Source organism: Neltuma alba, unplaced genomic scaffold, assembly GCF_004799145.2.
Source record: "Neltuma alba isolate B1F8T4 unplaced genomic scaffold, ASM479914v2 tig00012452_pilon, whole genome shotgun sequence".
NCBI lineage: Eukaryota > Viridiplantae > Streptophyta > Magnoliopsida > Fabales > Fabaceae > Neltuma > Neltuma alba.
This window is the reverse complement of record NW_021636931.1, coordinates 450699-468827: the sequence shown is the minus strand read 5'-3', so window position 1 is coordinate 468827 and position 18129 is coordinate 450699. Positions and strand designations below refer to the sequence as shown.

General features: G+C 34.9%; 1 protein-coding gene and 1 pseudogene across 1 annotated transcript; both read left to right on the top strand.

Annotated features, from left to right (window-relative positions):
* Nucleotides 1-1087: 1087 nt before the first annotated feature.
* Nucleotides 1088-3129, top strand: LOC114727185 (uncharacterized). The gene is made up of 2 exons (XM_028913898.1): nt 1088-1148; nt 2690-3129. Exons 1-2 carry the CDS (start codon nt 1088-1090, stop codon nt 3127-3129), a joined length of 501 nt encoding a protein of 166 aa, XP_028769731.1.
* Nucleotides 3130-12417: 9288 nt separating this feature from the next.
* On the top strand, nt 12418-17588 carry LOC114727184 (calmodulin-binding receptor kinase CaMRLK-like; annotated as a pseudogene).
* The last annotated feature ends 541 nt before the right edge of the window (nt 17589-18129 follow it).

Here is an 18129-nt window from a genome sequence, read left to right as displayed (position 1 = left end):
CTCCAACAAAGAGCATCATCGTCATCCATCCTCATTCGAATCAGGCAGTTGAACAAGAAATATTTGGCTGATGACATTCATAGAAGGATCGCGGATAATCTTGTTTTAAGTCCCAATCCCTTACTAAATTTTTAAAATTAGTGACTCTGGCATTAAAAATATTGCACCCGCATTAGAACCATATCAAACAAGAGGTTGAGGAAAAAGTGATGACCATCTTGTGAGATATTTATTATTAATATATAACTATTTAAATATTATTAGGATAATTAATAAATATTTCTGAGTGTGACCTGTAGTCATTTTGGGCCCAGTCCAAGATGGGTAATTGACTCAGTTAATTAAAGTTAGTTTCTGATGTTGAAAATAATAGATGGTACACTGAGTCAGGAGCGAAACCCTAATCTCTCTGCTCACTTTCTGAGGGTTCCCCACTGGTGACGGCTACATCCCAGTCGCCATCACTGTGCCTAATCACCAGCTGGAAGATTCCCTGCATTCCTTCTTTCTCTAATTGTATTCTTCAATCCACAGCTTGTCATTATTCAGATCGAGTTCTACATCAAATCAACTGAGCTAATGGCGAGTCTTCCGCTGTAACTCTTTTGAGTATCACATACATATATGTATATAATTTGGATTGTTTGAATAATATATGTATATATGTTGTTTAGCTAACATGTGGTATCAGAGCTTGGTTTCTTGATTCACCTCACCTTACTCTTTTATGATGCTCATTTAAATTTGTTTAATTTTCTACTTCGAAAATTTTAATCATTTTGATAGCATCTTTTGATTTGGTTAATTTAATTTGATCTGGATATTTTATTTTTGATTTTACGGGCTGAATGGGATGGAGGAGAATAATTTTTATTCTCCCGTGAACCATCACCACATTCGAATAAATCCGAAGATCCATTCAAAATCTGCTTTCATTCAGTTTGCAATGAGTTTGAATTTTTTACTCAATCTGTACGTTTTGAGCTTTGAATGGAAAGAAATAAACTTTCATATTGCCTAGGAATCATGGTCACCACCGTGTTGTTTATGTTTATGATTGTAAGAGTTTCAGTTGCGGATTAAGGCGATGGAAGGAGATGAAATTTATCTCTCTGATGAACCTATCGTCGACCTCATTGTCCATGGAGGTCCTGTTTTTCAGTCACTCTTTTCTTTCATCAAAATCAATATCTTGCTTTGATTTTTGCTCAAAATCTTGATTCAAATATGTTCGAATTATGTTTGTTGCTGTTTTGAGAACATTGCACCATCGGAAGAGCCTCAAAACGGCCTCCTTAATGCCAGAAAACGACGAATAGCTCGTCGGAAAGAGACGCCAAGAGTTGCAGAGTCGACGGCTGCAGAACCGAGTTGCATGCGGGTTAGGAGTCGGGTTGACCTAATCCGACTCCATGAGGAAGACAACCTGGGCCCAAAAAAAAACGGTGTCGTTTCTGGTGAAATGAAACTCACCGTTTCATTTATCCTGTAGTGGGTCGGACACGCATTTGGGCCGTGATTTGGGCTTCTGTTTAAAATTTTTTTAAAAAATTTAATGTCGAACTGGGCCAAAAGCTTTGGGCTTTTGTTTTCCAGGTTTTTGTCTCTTTTCTCCCTCTCGGTCTGGGCTTTTATTTTTGGGCCACTTTACATAAAAAAAAAATTGCACAGTTTCAGAACAGTAACATTTTGGGCTCCTTATTGGGCTCGTTTTGCATGGAAATTTATTTTTGGTCTCTGTTTGTTTTCTGGACTTTCGTTTTGGGCCTTAACTTTTTTATTTTGTTTCTGGATTGATTATTTGGGCTCTGTTTGGACTCTTAAGTATGGGCCATTTGGTTTTATTTCTAGAAAATTATTTTGGGCCATTTAATTTGATTTTCCAAAATATGTTTGCACAAAATAAATTAATTTTGCTTTGTAATATGTTTCTTTGAATTCTATTTTATGCTCCATAATTGTTTAAATTGAGGATAATTAATTTCTTCAACATTTTGACATTTGGAACATGTTTACAAAATTTAATTTGTTTTGTTATTTAATTGCCTATTTTGGATAATGTTTTGGGCAATTAAATTAACTATTTGAATTTTGTAAAACTCTTTTGAAGTTGAAATGTATTGAAATTAATTTATTAATTTTTTTTGTGCATAAAATAGGGGGAGAATTTAAATTAAATTATTTAGTTACTTTTGTTAATTAAATTGATTTGTTATATTCTCCATTAAGTTGTGCATATTTGGAATTTAAATACACATTTGTGATATTTGTGATAGCATGCATCTTCTAAGGAGTAGCCACGGCATCCCTAAGTATGTCGCATGCACTAATTAATCACATATGGATTTGAAATATCAATTGTAATTAAATGTGTAATTATGATTTATCTTTGCCCATAGGTAGACATCTCATAATTGCATATTTAATTAGGGTGGGATAGAATGGCCTTGTTATTTTCTAAGTGGCCCACAGGTATTAGAAAATGCAAATGCATTCTAGTTTCATCAATTTGAGATAAATACATGCTATGCTAATGTCTTTGCCCACAGGTAGACATTAGTGATACGTATTTATTACTTGTATGCTTTATTCATTTAAGCATGCATACATGGCACAGTGAATGGTAATTGCCTCAAATTCTAACTTGTGAGCTTGTTTGTTTGTTCATTTATCTGTTTCCAATTTGCAGTTCCGATTGCTACCCCTAGAATCATGACTGATGTGAGCAACAAAATCATTTTAGATGGCAGCACTAACTACGCTAATTGGAGAGATGATGTTTTGCTGCAGCTCGGTTGTATGGACTTGGATTATGCCTTAAGGTATGAAAAGCCTCCTAGACTAGATGATGCCTCAAATGATAAGGAGGCAAAAGAAAGGTATGAATTATGGGAGCGGAGCAACCACTTATCTCTTCTGCTTATACAACAAAGGATCACCAGAAGCATTAGGGGAGCAATCCCTAAATGTGAGACAGCCAAAGGATACCTGGAAGCCTTGGACAAGCAGTTCAAGCCAATAGACAAACAGATGGTTGGTGCCATCATGTCTGAATTATGTGTTATGAGGCTTACAGGTATTGGTGGCGTGAGGCAACATATAATGAAAATGAGAGACCTAGCCTCTTAGCTGAAATCCTTTGAAATGGAACCTACCGAGCAGTTCCTAGTGCAATTGATCTTGAACTCACTTCCTGGTCAATATGATGCTTTCAAGGTCTCGTACAACACACATAAGGAGAAATGGTCAATGGATGAACTGCTGTCCATGTGTGTTCAAGAAGAGACTAGATTGCTGATGAGTGGAAAGGGTGTACAAAAGGAGGCTCATTTAGCAGAAAGTTCCAAGGCTGGCAGCAGAAGGGGAAAGAAAGAAAAGAAGGAGGAAAAGAAAAAGAAGAAAATCCCTGCTGTTTCAGCTGTTAACAAAAGGAATGCTAGATGCTTCTTCTGTAAGAAAAAGGGACACATGAGGGATGAGTGTCTCAAGAGGAAGGCATGGCTAGAAAAGAGAAGTATGTTTTCATCGTGTGTTACTTTTGAATCTAATTTTTCTAGCGTTAATAATGACACTTGGTGGATTGACACTGGTTCAATGATCCACATTTTGACTACCATGCAGGGCTTTCTAACCAACAGGCCTCCACATCCCAATGAGGAAACGGTCCTTTCAAGCAGTGGGAAAGGAGATCCTGTGAAAGCTGTTCGGACTTTTCGCATAATTTTTTCAAATAATCATGTTTTGGATCTTTATGAAGTTTTTTATGTACCCTATTATAAGAGGAATTTGATTTCCATGTCAAGACTGATTCCGTTTGATTACCATTTAGTTCTTTCTAAGAAATTTATGACTTTGTCAAAAGACTCTGTTTTGATTGCGAACTTCGTTATGATTGATATTTTATTTAAAATTGTTTCTGATTCTCCGCAATCTTTTTCTGTTATGCATGGTACTAAAAGAAGTGTCATTGATGAGAATTCTGTTAGCCTGTGGCATAGGAGATTGGGACATATCTCTAGTGAAAGAATCAAAAGGTTAAGTAAAGATGGAATTCTTCCATCTTTAGACCATCCAGAATTTGATTCTTGTATGGACTGCATAAGAGGAAAGCAGACCAACAAGTCACATAAAGGGGCTAAGAGAAGTTCTGAATTGCTAGAAATTATACACACGGATATTTGTTGCCCCGACTTGACTACGCATGGTCAAAAATATTTTATCACCTTTATTGATGATTACTCACGATACATGTATGTCTATATGCTTTATAATAAAAGTGAGGCACTAGATGCCTTTAAAGAATATAAAGCAGAAGTAGAAAAACATATCGGGAAACCAATCAAGATTGTGAGATCAAATCGAGGTGGTAAGTATTATGGCAGGTACACTAGTGAAGGACAAGCACCTGGTCCATTTGCTGAATTTCTTCGAGAGCAAGGTATAGTAGCCCAATATAACATGCCTGGCTCACCTGATATGAATGGTGTAGCTGAAAGAAGAAATAGGACCTTATTAGATATGGTTAAGAGCATGCTGAGTAGCTCTAAACTTCCAACTTCCTTGTGGAAGGAAGCACTCAAGACAGCCACTTACATATTAAACAGGGTTCCAACAAAGGCAGTATCTAAAACACCCTTTGAAATCTGGAAAGGTTGGAAACCCAGTTTAAATCATTTCAGGGTATAGGGTTGTCCTGCTGAAGTAAGAGTGTACAATCCATAGGAAAAGAAACTGGACCCTAAGACCATTAGAGCTTACTTTGTAGGCTCTGTAGAAAGGTCAAAAGGTTATAAGTTTTATTGTCCTCCACCTTCTAAAAGATTTGTAGAATCTAGGAATGCCAAATTTCTTGAGAATGATGTGATTAGTGGGAGTGATTGTTCACAAGACAATCATATAGAGCAAACCACTAACACCAATTATGAGGGACCATCAATAGTTAATGACTCTCCTACTGTTAGAGTTGACATTGAACATGATGTAAATCCTGGAGCTCAAGTTGACAATGCTAGACAAGAGGAACACATACAAGCTGATCAAACTGTCACACAAGTGGAACCCCCACAAAATGTGATAGAGGATGTTCCTAGTCAGTAGCCTGAATCAACCCAAGAGGTTGAATTAAGGAGGTCAACTAGAGAAAAAAGACCGATATTACCAAATGACTACATAGTGTACTCTGCTGAAGTTGACTGTGATGCAAGTGTTGAAAATGATCCATTAACGTTTACTCAGGCCATGAAGAGTGCAAACTCTAAATTGTGGCATGATGCTATGATTGATGAAATGAATTCCATGGCAAACAACCATGTTTGGGAACTTGTAGAGTTGCCTAGTGGGTCTAAGGCCATTGGCTGTAAATGGGTTTACAAAACCAAAAGGGACTCACAGGGCAACATTGATATATACAAGGCTAGGTTGGTTGCTAAGGGTTTCACACAAGTGGAAGGAATTGACTATAGGGAAACTTTTTCACCTGTATCGAAGAAAGATTCATTCTGCATCATCATGGCATTGGTTGCACATTTTGATCTAGAGTTGCACCAAATGGATGTGAAGACTGCATTCCTCAATGGTGAATTGGAGGAAGAAGTCTATATGAAACAACCTGAGGGATTCGTTGCAGAAGGTAAAGAGCAGTTGGTGTGCAAGCTAGAGAAATCAATACATGGTCTGAAACAGGCTTCACGGCAGTGGTACTTAAAGTTCCATAAAGTGATCATGTCATTTGGTTTTGTTGAGAACATCATGGATGACTATATATACCACAAGGCTAGTGGGAGCAGGATCATATTCTTGATTTTGTATGTGGATGACATTTTGCTTGCCACAAATGATCTGGGACTATTGCATGAGGTGAAACAGTTTCTGTTCAAGAGTTTTGACATGAAAGACATGGGTGAGGCATCTTATGTCATTGGCATAAAGATTCATAGAGATAGAACCCAAGGTCTTGTAGGCTTATCTCAAGAAGCTTACATTGGCAAGATTCTTGAATGATTCAGAATGAAAAACTGTTCATCTAACGTAGCTCCTATTGAAAAAGGAGATAAATTTAGTTCAGATCGGTGTCCCAAAATCGAGCTTGAAAGAAAACATATGGAAAAGGTCCCATATGCCTCAGCGGTAGGAAGCTTGATGTATGCACAGGTTTGTACAAGACCTAACATCGCATTTGCTGTGGGTATGTTGGGGAGATATCAAAGTGATCTTGGGGAAGCACATTGGATAGCTGCAAAGAAGGTGTTCAGATACCTACAAGGTACTAAACACTACATGCTCACATATAGAAGAACAGACAATTTGGAAGTAATTGGGTACTCAAATTCAGATCTTAGAGGATGTGTAGATACAAATAAATCTACAACTGGTTACATCTTCCTGTTAGCAGGAGGAGCTATATCATGGAAAAGTGCAAAGCAAACGCTGACAGCTCCTTCTACTGGTGATGCTGAGTACATTGCATGTTTTAAGGCAAGTTCACAAGCAATTTGGATAAAGAATTTCATTGCTGGGCTCAATATTGTGAACTCAATCTGTAGGCCAATAAGAATGTACTGTGATAACGCAGTTGCAGTGGCCATAGTAAATAACAAAAGGAATAAAAGTCAAAGCAAATTTGTTGAACTTAAATTCCTATGCCTGAAAGAAAGAGTTCAGGATGGCCAAGTTTCGGTTGAACGCATCAGTACAAATGATATGCTAGCTGATCCTTTGACGAAAGGGTTGAAACCAAATGTTTTCGTTTCACATGTACCTCACATGGGATTTCGTCCTTCATTTGACTAGTTGAGGTATGAGCAATGAAATCAAATTTATGATTTATCATTTCTTGTTTAAGATTGTATACATTTGTGATATTGAAATTGATAAACATTGAGATAGGAACCGAATAAACATTGAGTTTATTCATAAAGTGGTACCCATTAAGCAAGGATGCTGCTTGTAATACATGGAAGGTAATACTCGATAAAAGAGGACTTACCGCCATGATTCTTGTAGTATGTCCTTAGTTAATCTTGACTGGGCAATGGCATTAAGTATATAGGCCAAGTGGGAGAATGTGAGATATTTATTATTAATATATAACTATTTAGATATTATTAGGATAATTAATAAATATTTCTGAGTATGGCCCGTAGTCATTTTAGGCCCAGTCCGAGATGGGTAATTGACTCAATTAATTAAAGTTAGTTTCTGATAGTGAAAATAATAGATGGTACACTGAGTCAGGAGCGAAACCCTAATCTCTCTGCTCACTTTCTGAGGGTTCCCCACTGGTGACGGCTACAACCCAATCGCCATCACTGTGCCTAATCACCAGCTGGAAGATTCCCTGCATTCCTTCTTTTTCTAATTGTGTTCTTCAATCCACAGCTTGTCATTATTCAGATTGAGTTCTACATCAAATCTTTTTTTGTTTTTGTCAGAACTACATCAAATCAACTGAACTAATGGTGAGAGGTATTTATAAGTCTTCCGCTGTAACTCTTTTGAGTATCACATACATATATGTATATAATCTGGATTGTTTGAATAATATATGTATATATGTTGTTTAGCTAACACATCTATCAAACCATAAAGAAACTTGATTCCTTTTCCCAATCCCTAATCCTAAATTTCCCATGTGAGTTTGTCCCAAGAAGATTCTAGTCCAAGTAAAACTTCAGATGGGCGATGTTTAACAAGGGAATGGTAGGTTTGTTACATTTGTACTTACCCCTTAAAACCTTGACCTATCCGGGTTAGGGAATTTTCATAATGAAAGCAATATTCCAACTTGGAGAATTACTGTGAGATCTAAAATAAAAAAATAATTATCAAAAAGTCCCAATAACAAATGAGAAGTAGTCTTAAAATTTGTAATTACAAATTGCTCAGTTGTTATTAGGACTTTGAGATTTTATTTCCATTTCCTCTTCCAACTTGAGTTTCCTAAGATCAAGGCCAAGTTTGAGAAGCTTTACGCCATAACCCAACATGTATTTAGCTAGTCAAGATTTTCTTAAGATTTTTGCCCCCAAATAATCCTAAGGACTTAGTTTTAGTTTTATCCTCCCATCTATTTATAATACCAAATAAAGATTAAAAAAAAATAAGATGATGAACGTAAAAGAATAAATAAATAAATCAAGCGCATATTTGTATTAATTACTTCTGCCGTCCTTAATCTAGGAGTTAATTAAGAAGTTAATATTGATAATATATATAAGATTTATTTCACATGTTTATCAACTTTTTTCCAAATTAACCCTATTGGTATTCTCCCAACAATAATCAAGTAAGAAAATGAGGAAAGGAGTTAAAAAAGATACTCAGAGTGTTTTAGAAAAAAACATATCATATTAACTACTCCTCCGATCTTAAATGTAAGACCCATTTTATAGTATAATTTACACTACAAAATGGGTTTTATATTTAGGATCGGAGAAGTAATTTAAATAACATTCTTAATTTACTCAAATTAGTTAATTAGGTTTTATATTAAGGATCGGAAGAGCATTTAAAATCAACAACTATTTTATTGAGATAATGACCAGCACATTACTGAAAAGACAAGACCATGATACTCTCCAAAGTCATATATAAAACCTGTATCTCTAACATGGTGAAGAAGTGACTTCCACATTTTGCAAATGTGATCTATGAATCTTGTGACATAACCAATATACATTTGTTGACTTTGATAAGATTAATCATAAAACAATTATATTATTATTCAAAAAGCAAATAAGTTGACCTATACATTGTACGTAAAGGGTTAATATAATATTGAAACTTAAGTTCATGCCTTATGATGATGCCTTAATGACACGCAAGAACATAGAACGAAACTGCTTTAAAAAATATAAATAAATAAACAAGGCTCATCAAGCAAAAGATAAATAAACGAAGCTCCAAAAATATCGGCTTTTTTTTGGGGGGGGGAGGAGATGGTTTTCTAAAGTGGTAAACGCAGATCCGAAAATATTTGGTAATAAGTCCTTTACTTTTTTAATTATTTTTTAACTCCCCTTGAATGCAGTCGAGTGGTGATTTCTTTCTCAATGTAATTGGGGGGGAAAAAACTAAATTAGCAGAATGTTGATAAATATCACGTGGCTTTAATTATTTATGTATTTAAAGCTTGTTTAGTTTTGCTGTGTATTGGTAGAATTAATTAACTTTGCAAACTTGGCTCTAAGCAAAATCAAAAGTGGCCCAAATTGAGTTTAGCAAAAACTGAAGTTACCCAAAAGCAGGTACAATTTGCTTCTATTCCTAAATAAGGTTTTGGGGTTAAACGTGGTTTTTAAAAAAAAAAATGGTACTATTTGGTTTTAAAATTCATAACTACGAATTTAAAAATTGTGTTGCTTGTTAACCGCTCTCAATAAACATGGATTTGGCTTCAAATTCATGATTTTTTTTCTAACCCCAACTATTCTTTTCTTAAAAGTAATCCTGTTTGAAATATTATTTGATACGAAATATGAGTACATCTTGCAGTGCAGATTTATATATTAGTTCATCATGTTATGATGAGTTGGCTATTTTTACTAGATTCAACTCTGATTGGTTCAACTTCAAAATTATGATTTTGAGCCTCAGAACATTTTTCTCCAAATGGGCATTTACTTTGGATAACATGTTAGACCCAAACAAGGAGCGGACAATCCAATCCACACCAGAAATTATTCGGCCCATTTGAAGTCTTTAATAAAAGTTTTTCTTCAAGGGTGTGATTTTAGTTATTACCGTCACCACATAGCACACCTTGTTAAGTTGTAAACAGTTCTTGGCCCAGAAAAAAAAAGTTGTAAACAGTTAAAAACTTCAAACTTCAAATACAAGAATTATCAGAGAAAATAGACTGATATATTGAGTCTTATTATTTATTAAATAAACGGATACTTGAATTTAAATGTTGAAAAATTCATATAAGATTCTTAAAAGGTATTGATAAGAAAATTTGGGATGGAGCGCGACTCGCTGATCCGTTTGGCTAGAATATTATTTGTATTTTTCCGACTCTAATTTTTTGATAAAAAAATTAATTATATAATATGAATAAGTTATAATATAGGTGAAGTTGGTGTAATAGATTTTGTGAAATAGAAAATTAATAAAACATCAGTTTTATGGAGGGAGTTGCTAGAAAATGATCGAATGCAAGAGGTAACTAGGTATATCCTTGAATTTTAACCTTTCTAGTTGCAATCTTAATGTCGGACTGGCTCTGGTTTGAATTAAAAATAACCCGTATAGTCATAGAATTTTAGGGCAAAACTAGATTAACGGGCTGGCCCACTAAGAAAACTTCTCATATTTCCATCCTTGTTTTTATTTTGGTTGTTCAAAGTATCCTTCCACCTGAACGATAAAAGACTAATCTCTCGGGATACTGTCAAGCGCCGTAGAAGAGACCTCTCCCAATAGTATTTTTGTCATACACATAGTCCCAAATATCGAACCCAAGACATAATATTTAAGATGTCTAAGTTCTTTCTACTTAGACTAACACTTGTTGGTATTTCCATCCTTGTCCTGCGTTGGGGGCTTGCTTAGTTTCTTTCTTTCTTCTAAGTTAGAATAGAGGGCTCATAAAACAATTAAACAAAGGGGGAGCTAAGTTCCATAGTACAAGTATTATTTATTGGAGCCTCTCCATTCAGTCCTACTTAAATGGAACAAATAACTACCTCTGACATTTTCTCATATATACATTAAGTAGAGTAGTTTTCAATTTCATAATGCCCACAAGCGAGAGTTGGTGGGATCTTGCTATAATTTTATATCAGAAACTCAGTCTTCTCGTAATTTGAATATTATTGCTAGAGTAAAGCTGACGTGTCATTCTCTTGGAACTTTGGTTTGTATGCTTGTGGATGAGGTGATGCCACCCACTTAACTTACCCCACTAAATCTAAACAAAATTATATCAAATATAGTAAAATTATATGAACATGACAATAAGAGCAAATGGTAGAAGCCAAGATCACGTGCAGAGCAGGTGTGACGCCACTGGGTATCTACTATCACCATGTGTAGTCTTTAGTCACTTTGACCGCATTTTGTTTATATCACCTCTTTTTTGCTTTATTTTGATTTGATTAATCGATGGGTCATTGGCATGTAAATTGTCACTTTGTGATATGAAATATACTCCTTTTTAATGAAAATTTTCATTTGAGTCCTACAAATGCCGCTTAATTTTGAGTAGGCATTAAGGGATAAAAATAAAATTATTGTTTTGTGTAAAACGATTAACTTGTGAAATTTTGAGAATATGGAAAATAGGAATTGTTGGTTATTGTTAATTCCTCTAAATGTACGTTTTAATTTGCTAATTGCAATTGTTCTTATGAAATTTTGGAAATCTGAAATAACTAAAATTAGCAAATTAACAAGTATAGATAAGGAAATTAACAATAATGCATAAGAGAATTAGGATGTAAATTAGGAAAATTAATGTATTATATAGATTTTTGCACAATATAACTAAATGAGTTTGACGGCTTGGTGATTAACAAAAAAAAAGATTTCATTTTTATCATTTACTACTAAATTGAAAGGTCATAATTTTTTGGAACTTATTGACAATTAAATTTCATGTGCGAAACTTAGATGAAATTTTCCTTTATATACACACACACTACCATATCTATCTCTGCTTTTTTTCCCTTTTTGCCGCTCACATTGCTATATCTCGTAGTAAATACAAGACAACTTTTAAGCTACAGTTGGTTCAAAAGCTAGGGCAACCTATGGTGAAGTATTTATATTTTTTTTTTCAATATCCTTATCCAATTATTACTAGTTTGAATTGAGAATTTTTGCTTTATTGTATTATTGTTTGTTTTTAGTTGCCCACTTAATCACTACAAAAAAAATCACTTTCAATGATGACTTTCGGTGGTGACAAAAAAAGTCACAACTGAAAGTATGACTTTCAGCGGCAACTTTTATTGTCACCACCAAAAGTGGAACTTTTTAGTGGCAACATCAAAGCTACCGCCGAATGTAGGACTTTTTGCAGCAACTGCATGTGGTCACCGCTAAAAGGTACAACATTTGGTGGTGACAAATAATGTCGCCGCTCGAAGTTGACTTTCAGCGGTGACATTTTGTTGCCGTAGAAAATACTTTCAATGGCAACGCAAGATGTATGTTTGAGAGATAAGGAAAGATGGGAAGGTAGTGAGAGATAGAGTCTGAGAGAGAGAGATGTAAAATGTAATTAAAATATAATTGAAAGTGAGATGGTGTGTGTGAGAGGAATGCATTATAATTGAAAGGGATAGCATAGTTAAGTTTATGAGGGAGAGATGATTATAGTTAAATTAGTGTGAGTGTACCGCAGCAACCTTTTTTGTCGCCACTGAATCTATGACCTTCATCGGTGATGTTATCACAACGTGGAGGTGGCTGACGATGACGTGGAGGTGGCTAGTGATGATGTGGCGTCTGGTTGGTGATGACATGGTGATCGGCAGCGATGATGTGGCTTCAGTAAAACCTAGGCATCACTTTCTGCGGCGATAAAAAAGTCGCCGCTAAAAGTCACTTTTGGCGTCTACAAACTGTCATTGCTAAAAGTTCTTTTAGTAGCGACAAAAAGTCACCAATGAAAGTGACTTTCAGTGGAGACAAATGTCGCCACTGAAACTTCTAAAAGTCGCTGTTAAAAGTCTCTTTTAACGGGAACTTTTTTTTGTCGCCGCTAAAAGTTTTCAATCACGATCACTATGGTAATGACTTTTCAGCAGTGACAAATTACCACTAAAAATTTTCAACGGCAAATTTTATACTTTTAGCTGCAACTTTTTGTCACTGTTGAAAGTCAATTTTTTTGTAATGAATGCTGGTAATTTATTGCATTAAATGAAAAATCGAAAAGGAATGATATTTTTTATAATACAAAAAATATAAACGACCAAGTATTTCTTAAAAAGCATTAATTAATTACATTTGACCTATATTACATGGAATGCATAGTTTTTTTTTTTTCAATATTTTATTAAAGTATTATTTATTATCATTAATGGAACTGGAAATGTGTGGGCGTATAGTCTCTACTCACGTCAACTACTGCTAGAAGTTCAACAAAGTAGTTGTAATAATTTATTTTTGCTCCTTTCAGTTTCAGATATGATTCATCATTCTAATTAAAGACCAAATTGAATATATGAAGAGATTAGTTTACCCAACGAATGGAGTTAAAGTGAAGGCATCATGATTCATGACTTCTCAGAGCTCTTCAAAAGTCAACCAAAAATAATATTGTTCGTTAAGTATTTAATTTAGAGCGAATATGTCCATACATTGCAAGGTCTTAAAATTTAAAACTAATAATGATAAAGGGACAACTTGCCTTCCAAATGCACATAAAATGAGATGTGTTTTATTTTGTTGTTGTTATTATACAATAATTAACTATTATTGTCTTTAATGTACTTTTTACTTAGAGACCAAAATGCCATATTCATATATACATATTTTATTTCTTTCTATTCTTTTTTCTTCACCTCCGTTGGTCTTTTCATAATCTTTGTGCAATGGGGTCTTTCTCTTGTTCTTTTTATTATTTTAATTTATCAATTTAGTATAGATAATATTTACTCTTAAAAGAATGACTCCCTACCATCATTATTATCAATCATCAATGCCATTAACAAAAATAATCATATCAATATCAATCAATATACACCATATAAATTAAAGAGCGTCACCCTTGCTCATCACAAGAAAAAGTGACAAAAAATAGCATAAAATATATTTATAGATGAAGAGTAGTGTGATGAAAAAATATATGTGGAAAAAAAATACTTTATACCCTTTTTTTATAAGATTCAATTAATTGCTTTGCGTAAGAAAGTTGATTAAAATTAATTATTTCTTATAAAATATAACATTATATTCAATAAAAGCTTTTTAATTAGCATTATAAAGCTAGTATTTTGGGGGATTCATTATAAGATTCTAAGAAAAGAATATATCACCAAAAAATCTCAATAACAAAGAAGTTGCATGAGCTTATTAGTTGTTATCAATTTTGTACTGAAACTTTGTTTATTTACTTATTATGGAATTTTTTTTTGGCCTTTAATGATCTCATATACTACCTTTGATTTTTAATATAAAAATCAGTTAGAATTAGATTTGATTCTAAATATAATATATCAATCTAATGTATTTTCTCTATCTTTTTGCAAAATATTTCTATTGATTATAAAAGGTTTTCATGAAAGGATAATTTTAATAATCTAACAAATATGATTAAAGATGACGGTTTAAGAAGATTACTACGTATTTGTAAAAAAATAACCGATTTAACTAATTTTTTTAAAAATTCTTTTATGTTTTGACTATTTGAAAAAAGTTATCGTCTATCACAAGGTCACGTACGATTGCATCTGCCAATACTACATGAACATGATGCTTGTAACTCTCCGAATGAATGAGAAATAAAAAGTGGGAACCCTTGAGTATGAAAACTTTAGAAGTCGCCTTCACATCTGTTTCGGGGCCATCTGACTTCCCACCTCCTTATGTGACCTTCCTGCCTTCTACGTTCGTTGGGACTTCCAATTTCCTGCAACGCAACTGTCTGTCCATTTTTCGTGAAAAAAAAACAGCACCATTCCTTTATTAAAGTATACATATAACATCGTTTTTTTAAAAAAAATTATAAAAATTTTTTTCAATAAGTTTAATCTTACAAATTTAGTAGGGTTAGGATGTGTCCTACAGCTCAAATAATACTTATTATAGAGATTATTATAGTCACAGATTGCCTCTTGAAGAAAGTTATCGCAATGGATTATGATTTAAATCCATAACTTTGCAGAATACATTTACCAATTTTTATTCGCATGACATCATGTCTTGTAGTAATCAATTATTCTTTTAAATGACAAATAATGGATTAATTACTCTGCAACTACCACACATCATAAATAAATATATATACAAATATATTATTTGTAATATACTAATAGTATAATTTATTTTTCAAGCGCTGGTGAAAAAATTTTTACTTTTCTAACGTATTTATATCTTCCGATTCACATGATTACAAATAAGCGTGTAATTAGAAGCTATAGTACTTTGCGGCAAAAAAAAAAAAAAGAAGAAGAAGCTATAATAATGTGTTAAGTGCAATGGTCAATAGTCAACACCTCACCCTCTTCCCATTCTCCCGAGCCGTTAAGTTCTCGGTCAACCATGACGTCGTCGATTCTTTATATTCGCGATAATTGCCCCACTTCAATTCCAACTCCCCATCCCCCTCCCCCTCAAAGCCTCTCACTGAAACAAACAGGGTATATATGACAGAAATAATTCGAGCCGCTCACTTGCTCCTGCTAAAATGAGACCCTTTTTCAGGTTCTTCATTCTTCTGGCTCTGCTTGCTTTTGTTGTACCTTCTTCCTCCTCTTGCAAACTTAGTCAAGAGGAAGGCGACCTTGTGTCCAAGGCCTTCAAATCAGTCTCCGGATTCAACGTTTCTTCGTTACCCCACTGCTCCAACGACGATCAGTTTAGGGCCATAAGGCTTCCTTCCAAGAATCTCATAACAATCTGAAATACCTCCCTTCTGGGTTTCAGAAGCTCACCAACCTGAACTACCTTGACCTGTCCAACTGTAAAATCAAAGGAAATGTCAAACCTATCTCTGTTTTGAAGTCGCTGAATTACTTTGGCCTCTCAAATAACAAGTTGAATGGTACTTTTCCTTTTGATTTCCCTCGTCTTCATACCCTTCATTTCTTGAACATTTCTCACAACAATTTCAGAGACATACTTAGCTTCGATGGGTACAAGAAGAAAGTCGACAAATCAGCTTTCCTTCACACCGGTGCTAACTTCACTTACAACGCTTCTAAAACGTCGACGTTTCATCACCCTCCGAAACGAGACTCGATCAGTGCAAAACAACCCAAATCAAAATCTAAAACACTGATTCTCTCAGTTTACTCTGCTTCAGGAGTCATCATTGTTCTATTGTGTATTTCAGTATTTTGCATCTACAGGAAGAGACGATTGGCTAAGGAAAACAAATGGGTGATCTCGAAACCAGTCCCTCCATTGCGTTTCAAGGTCGACAAATCCGGACCGTTTGCTTTCGAGACCGAATCAGGTACGTCGTGGGTGGCTGATCTGAAGGAGCCATCATCGGTGCCAATCGTGATGTTCGAGAAGCCATTGATGAACCTGAGTTCAAGGAACTGATCACGAACACGTCACACTTCGGTAAAGACTCGCTGCCCGCTGAAGGGAGGTGTGGCCCCCTCTACAGAGCCGTCTTACCGGCCGGCGGAGACATCCACATGGAAATCAAGGTTTTGGAGAATGCCAGAGGCGTTAAACATGACAACGTGGTTGACTTGTTCGTTGAACTCTCAAAGCTGGAGCATCCAAACATACTGCCACTCTCCAGTTACTGCATTGCAAGTACTGTGCCGAGTTGCATCTGCTCCAAAATCCAAATGCTTTGTTCCAAATTTTACTCTTTTTTTTTTTTAAATTCTGCTTTTTTAGCAGAAGCAGCGTACATTCTGAAATTGAATTGAACCTTCTCGCATTAATTGCCTTCACGGGTTTTAATATTATGATGTCGCACTCACTAACTTGCTGTGTACCCCTTTTCCCTGAATCCACACTCTTGTTATGATTACGTATAGGAATTTGTGTCTGTCCTGTCGTACATTTTGGTTTCGTAATTGAAATGTTTGTTTATGGAAATAAGCAAAATATTTCAAATGGTTTCAGCCTAACAAAACTTTTTTGTTAATATTAATCTTTTTAAAAAAAAATTATGGAAGTTGGCAAACTTGATTCATGTTTGGTCTAATTGAGAAATTTGCTTAAATATGAGTGTAATTAAATGTGGTGAATTTAATTAAAATTGAAATTTGATTATGTTTATTGCAATTTCAGGAAAAGAGAAGCTGGTGTTGTACGAGTTCATGCCGAACGGTGATTCAGGAAGGTGGATTTATGAGCTGCCAATGGGGACTACTAATGTGAAGGATTAGGGTAGCGACACATGGGAGATTCAAAACGGTGTCAGATCACAGGCGTCTTCATCAGAAACCATGGGTTGGCGAACACAACATCGTATTGCTGTCGAGATAGCATGTGGCCTGGCATATCTCCACCATGCCGGATCAGAGCCCATCGTACATGGCCACCTAGTCACCTCTAATATCTTATTTGCCGACGACTTCCAACCCCGAATCACGGATTTTGGGTTCTGAAAAATCAGGCAGCAAGATAAGTTGAATTGCACAATGAAGACGGACATTTACTGCTTCGGTGTCGTGCTGATGGAGCTCTTAACGAGGAGGGCTAGCATGGCAGAGACAGTCGTGTGGGTGAGAAAGATGGTGAGAGAAGGAAATGGGGTGGCCATGTTGGATGAGAGGCTGAGAGATGAGGGTGGCGAGTTGGAGAGGGAGATGGCGGAGAGCCTTTGAGTGGCGTTCTTGTGTACGGCGGAGTCACCGGCGAAGAGGCCCACGGTGTGACAGGTCCTGGGGTTGCTCAAAGACATTCATCATCTTGCAGTGGACTCCATCAATCTCAAGTCTAAATTCTGAACAACTCGTTCTCCATAATTTTTTGTTCTGCTTCTTTTGTTTTTCCCCCCTTAAAAGATACGCAATTTAATCCTCAAGTATACATTTTTCATTTTGTAAAATTTATTGTAGGCATCATATGCCGTGAAGGAATTCTTGCTCCTAGAGGGGCATGCTTGTGAGAACTAAGATTTATTCTGTACATGGAAGTAGTAAGTAAAAGACCTTGCAGTGCAAAAAAAAAACAGTGTAACATGCATCTCATATCAAATTTCTTACAAATGCAAAATCTCTAATCCAACATGCTTACTCTAATTTATTACTAAATCTTATGCTTTTAATATAAGAATTAAATAGTTAATTGATAAAAATAAAATAATTAGTTAAATTAATTATTTGTAATAAATATATATTAATTTTTTAAAATACCTTTTTTAATGGAAAACTTTCTTAATATTAGTATAAAAATATTTTTAAAAAATATTTATAAATTCAAAGAAAATATCAATTAAAATTTTATTAAAGCTAAAATAAATTATTATTTGCCTCTTATATTTACAAT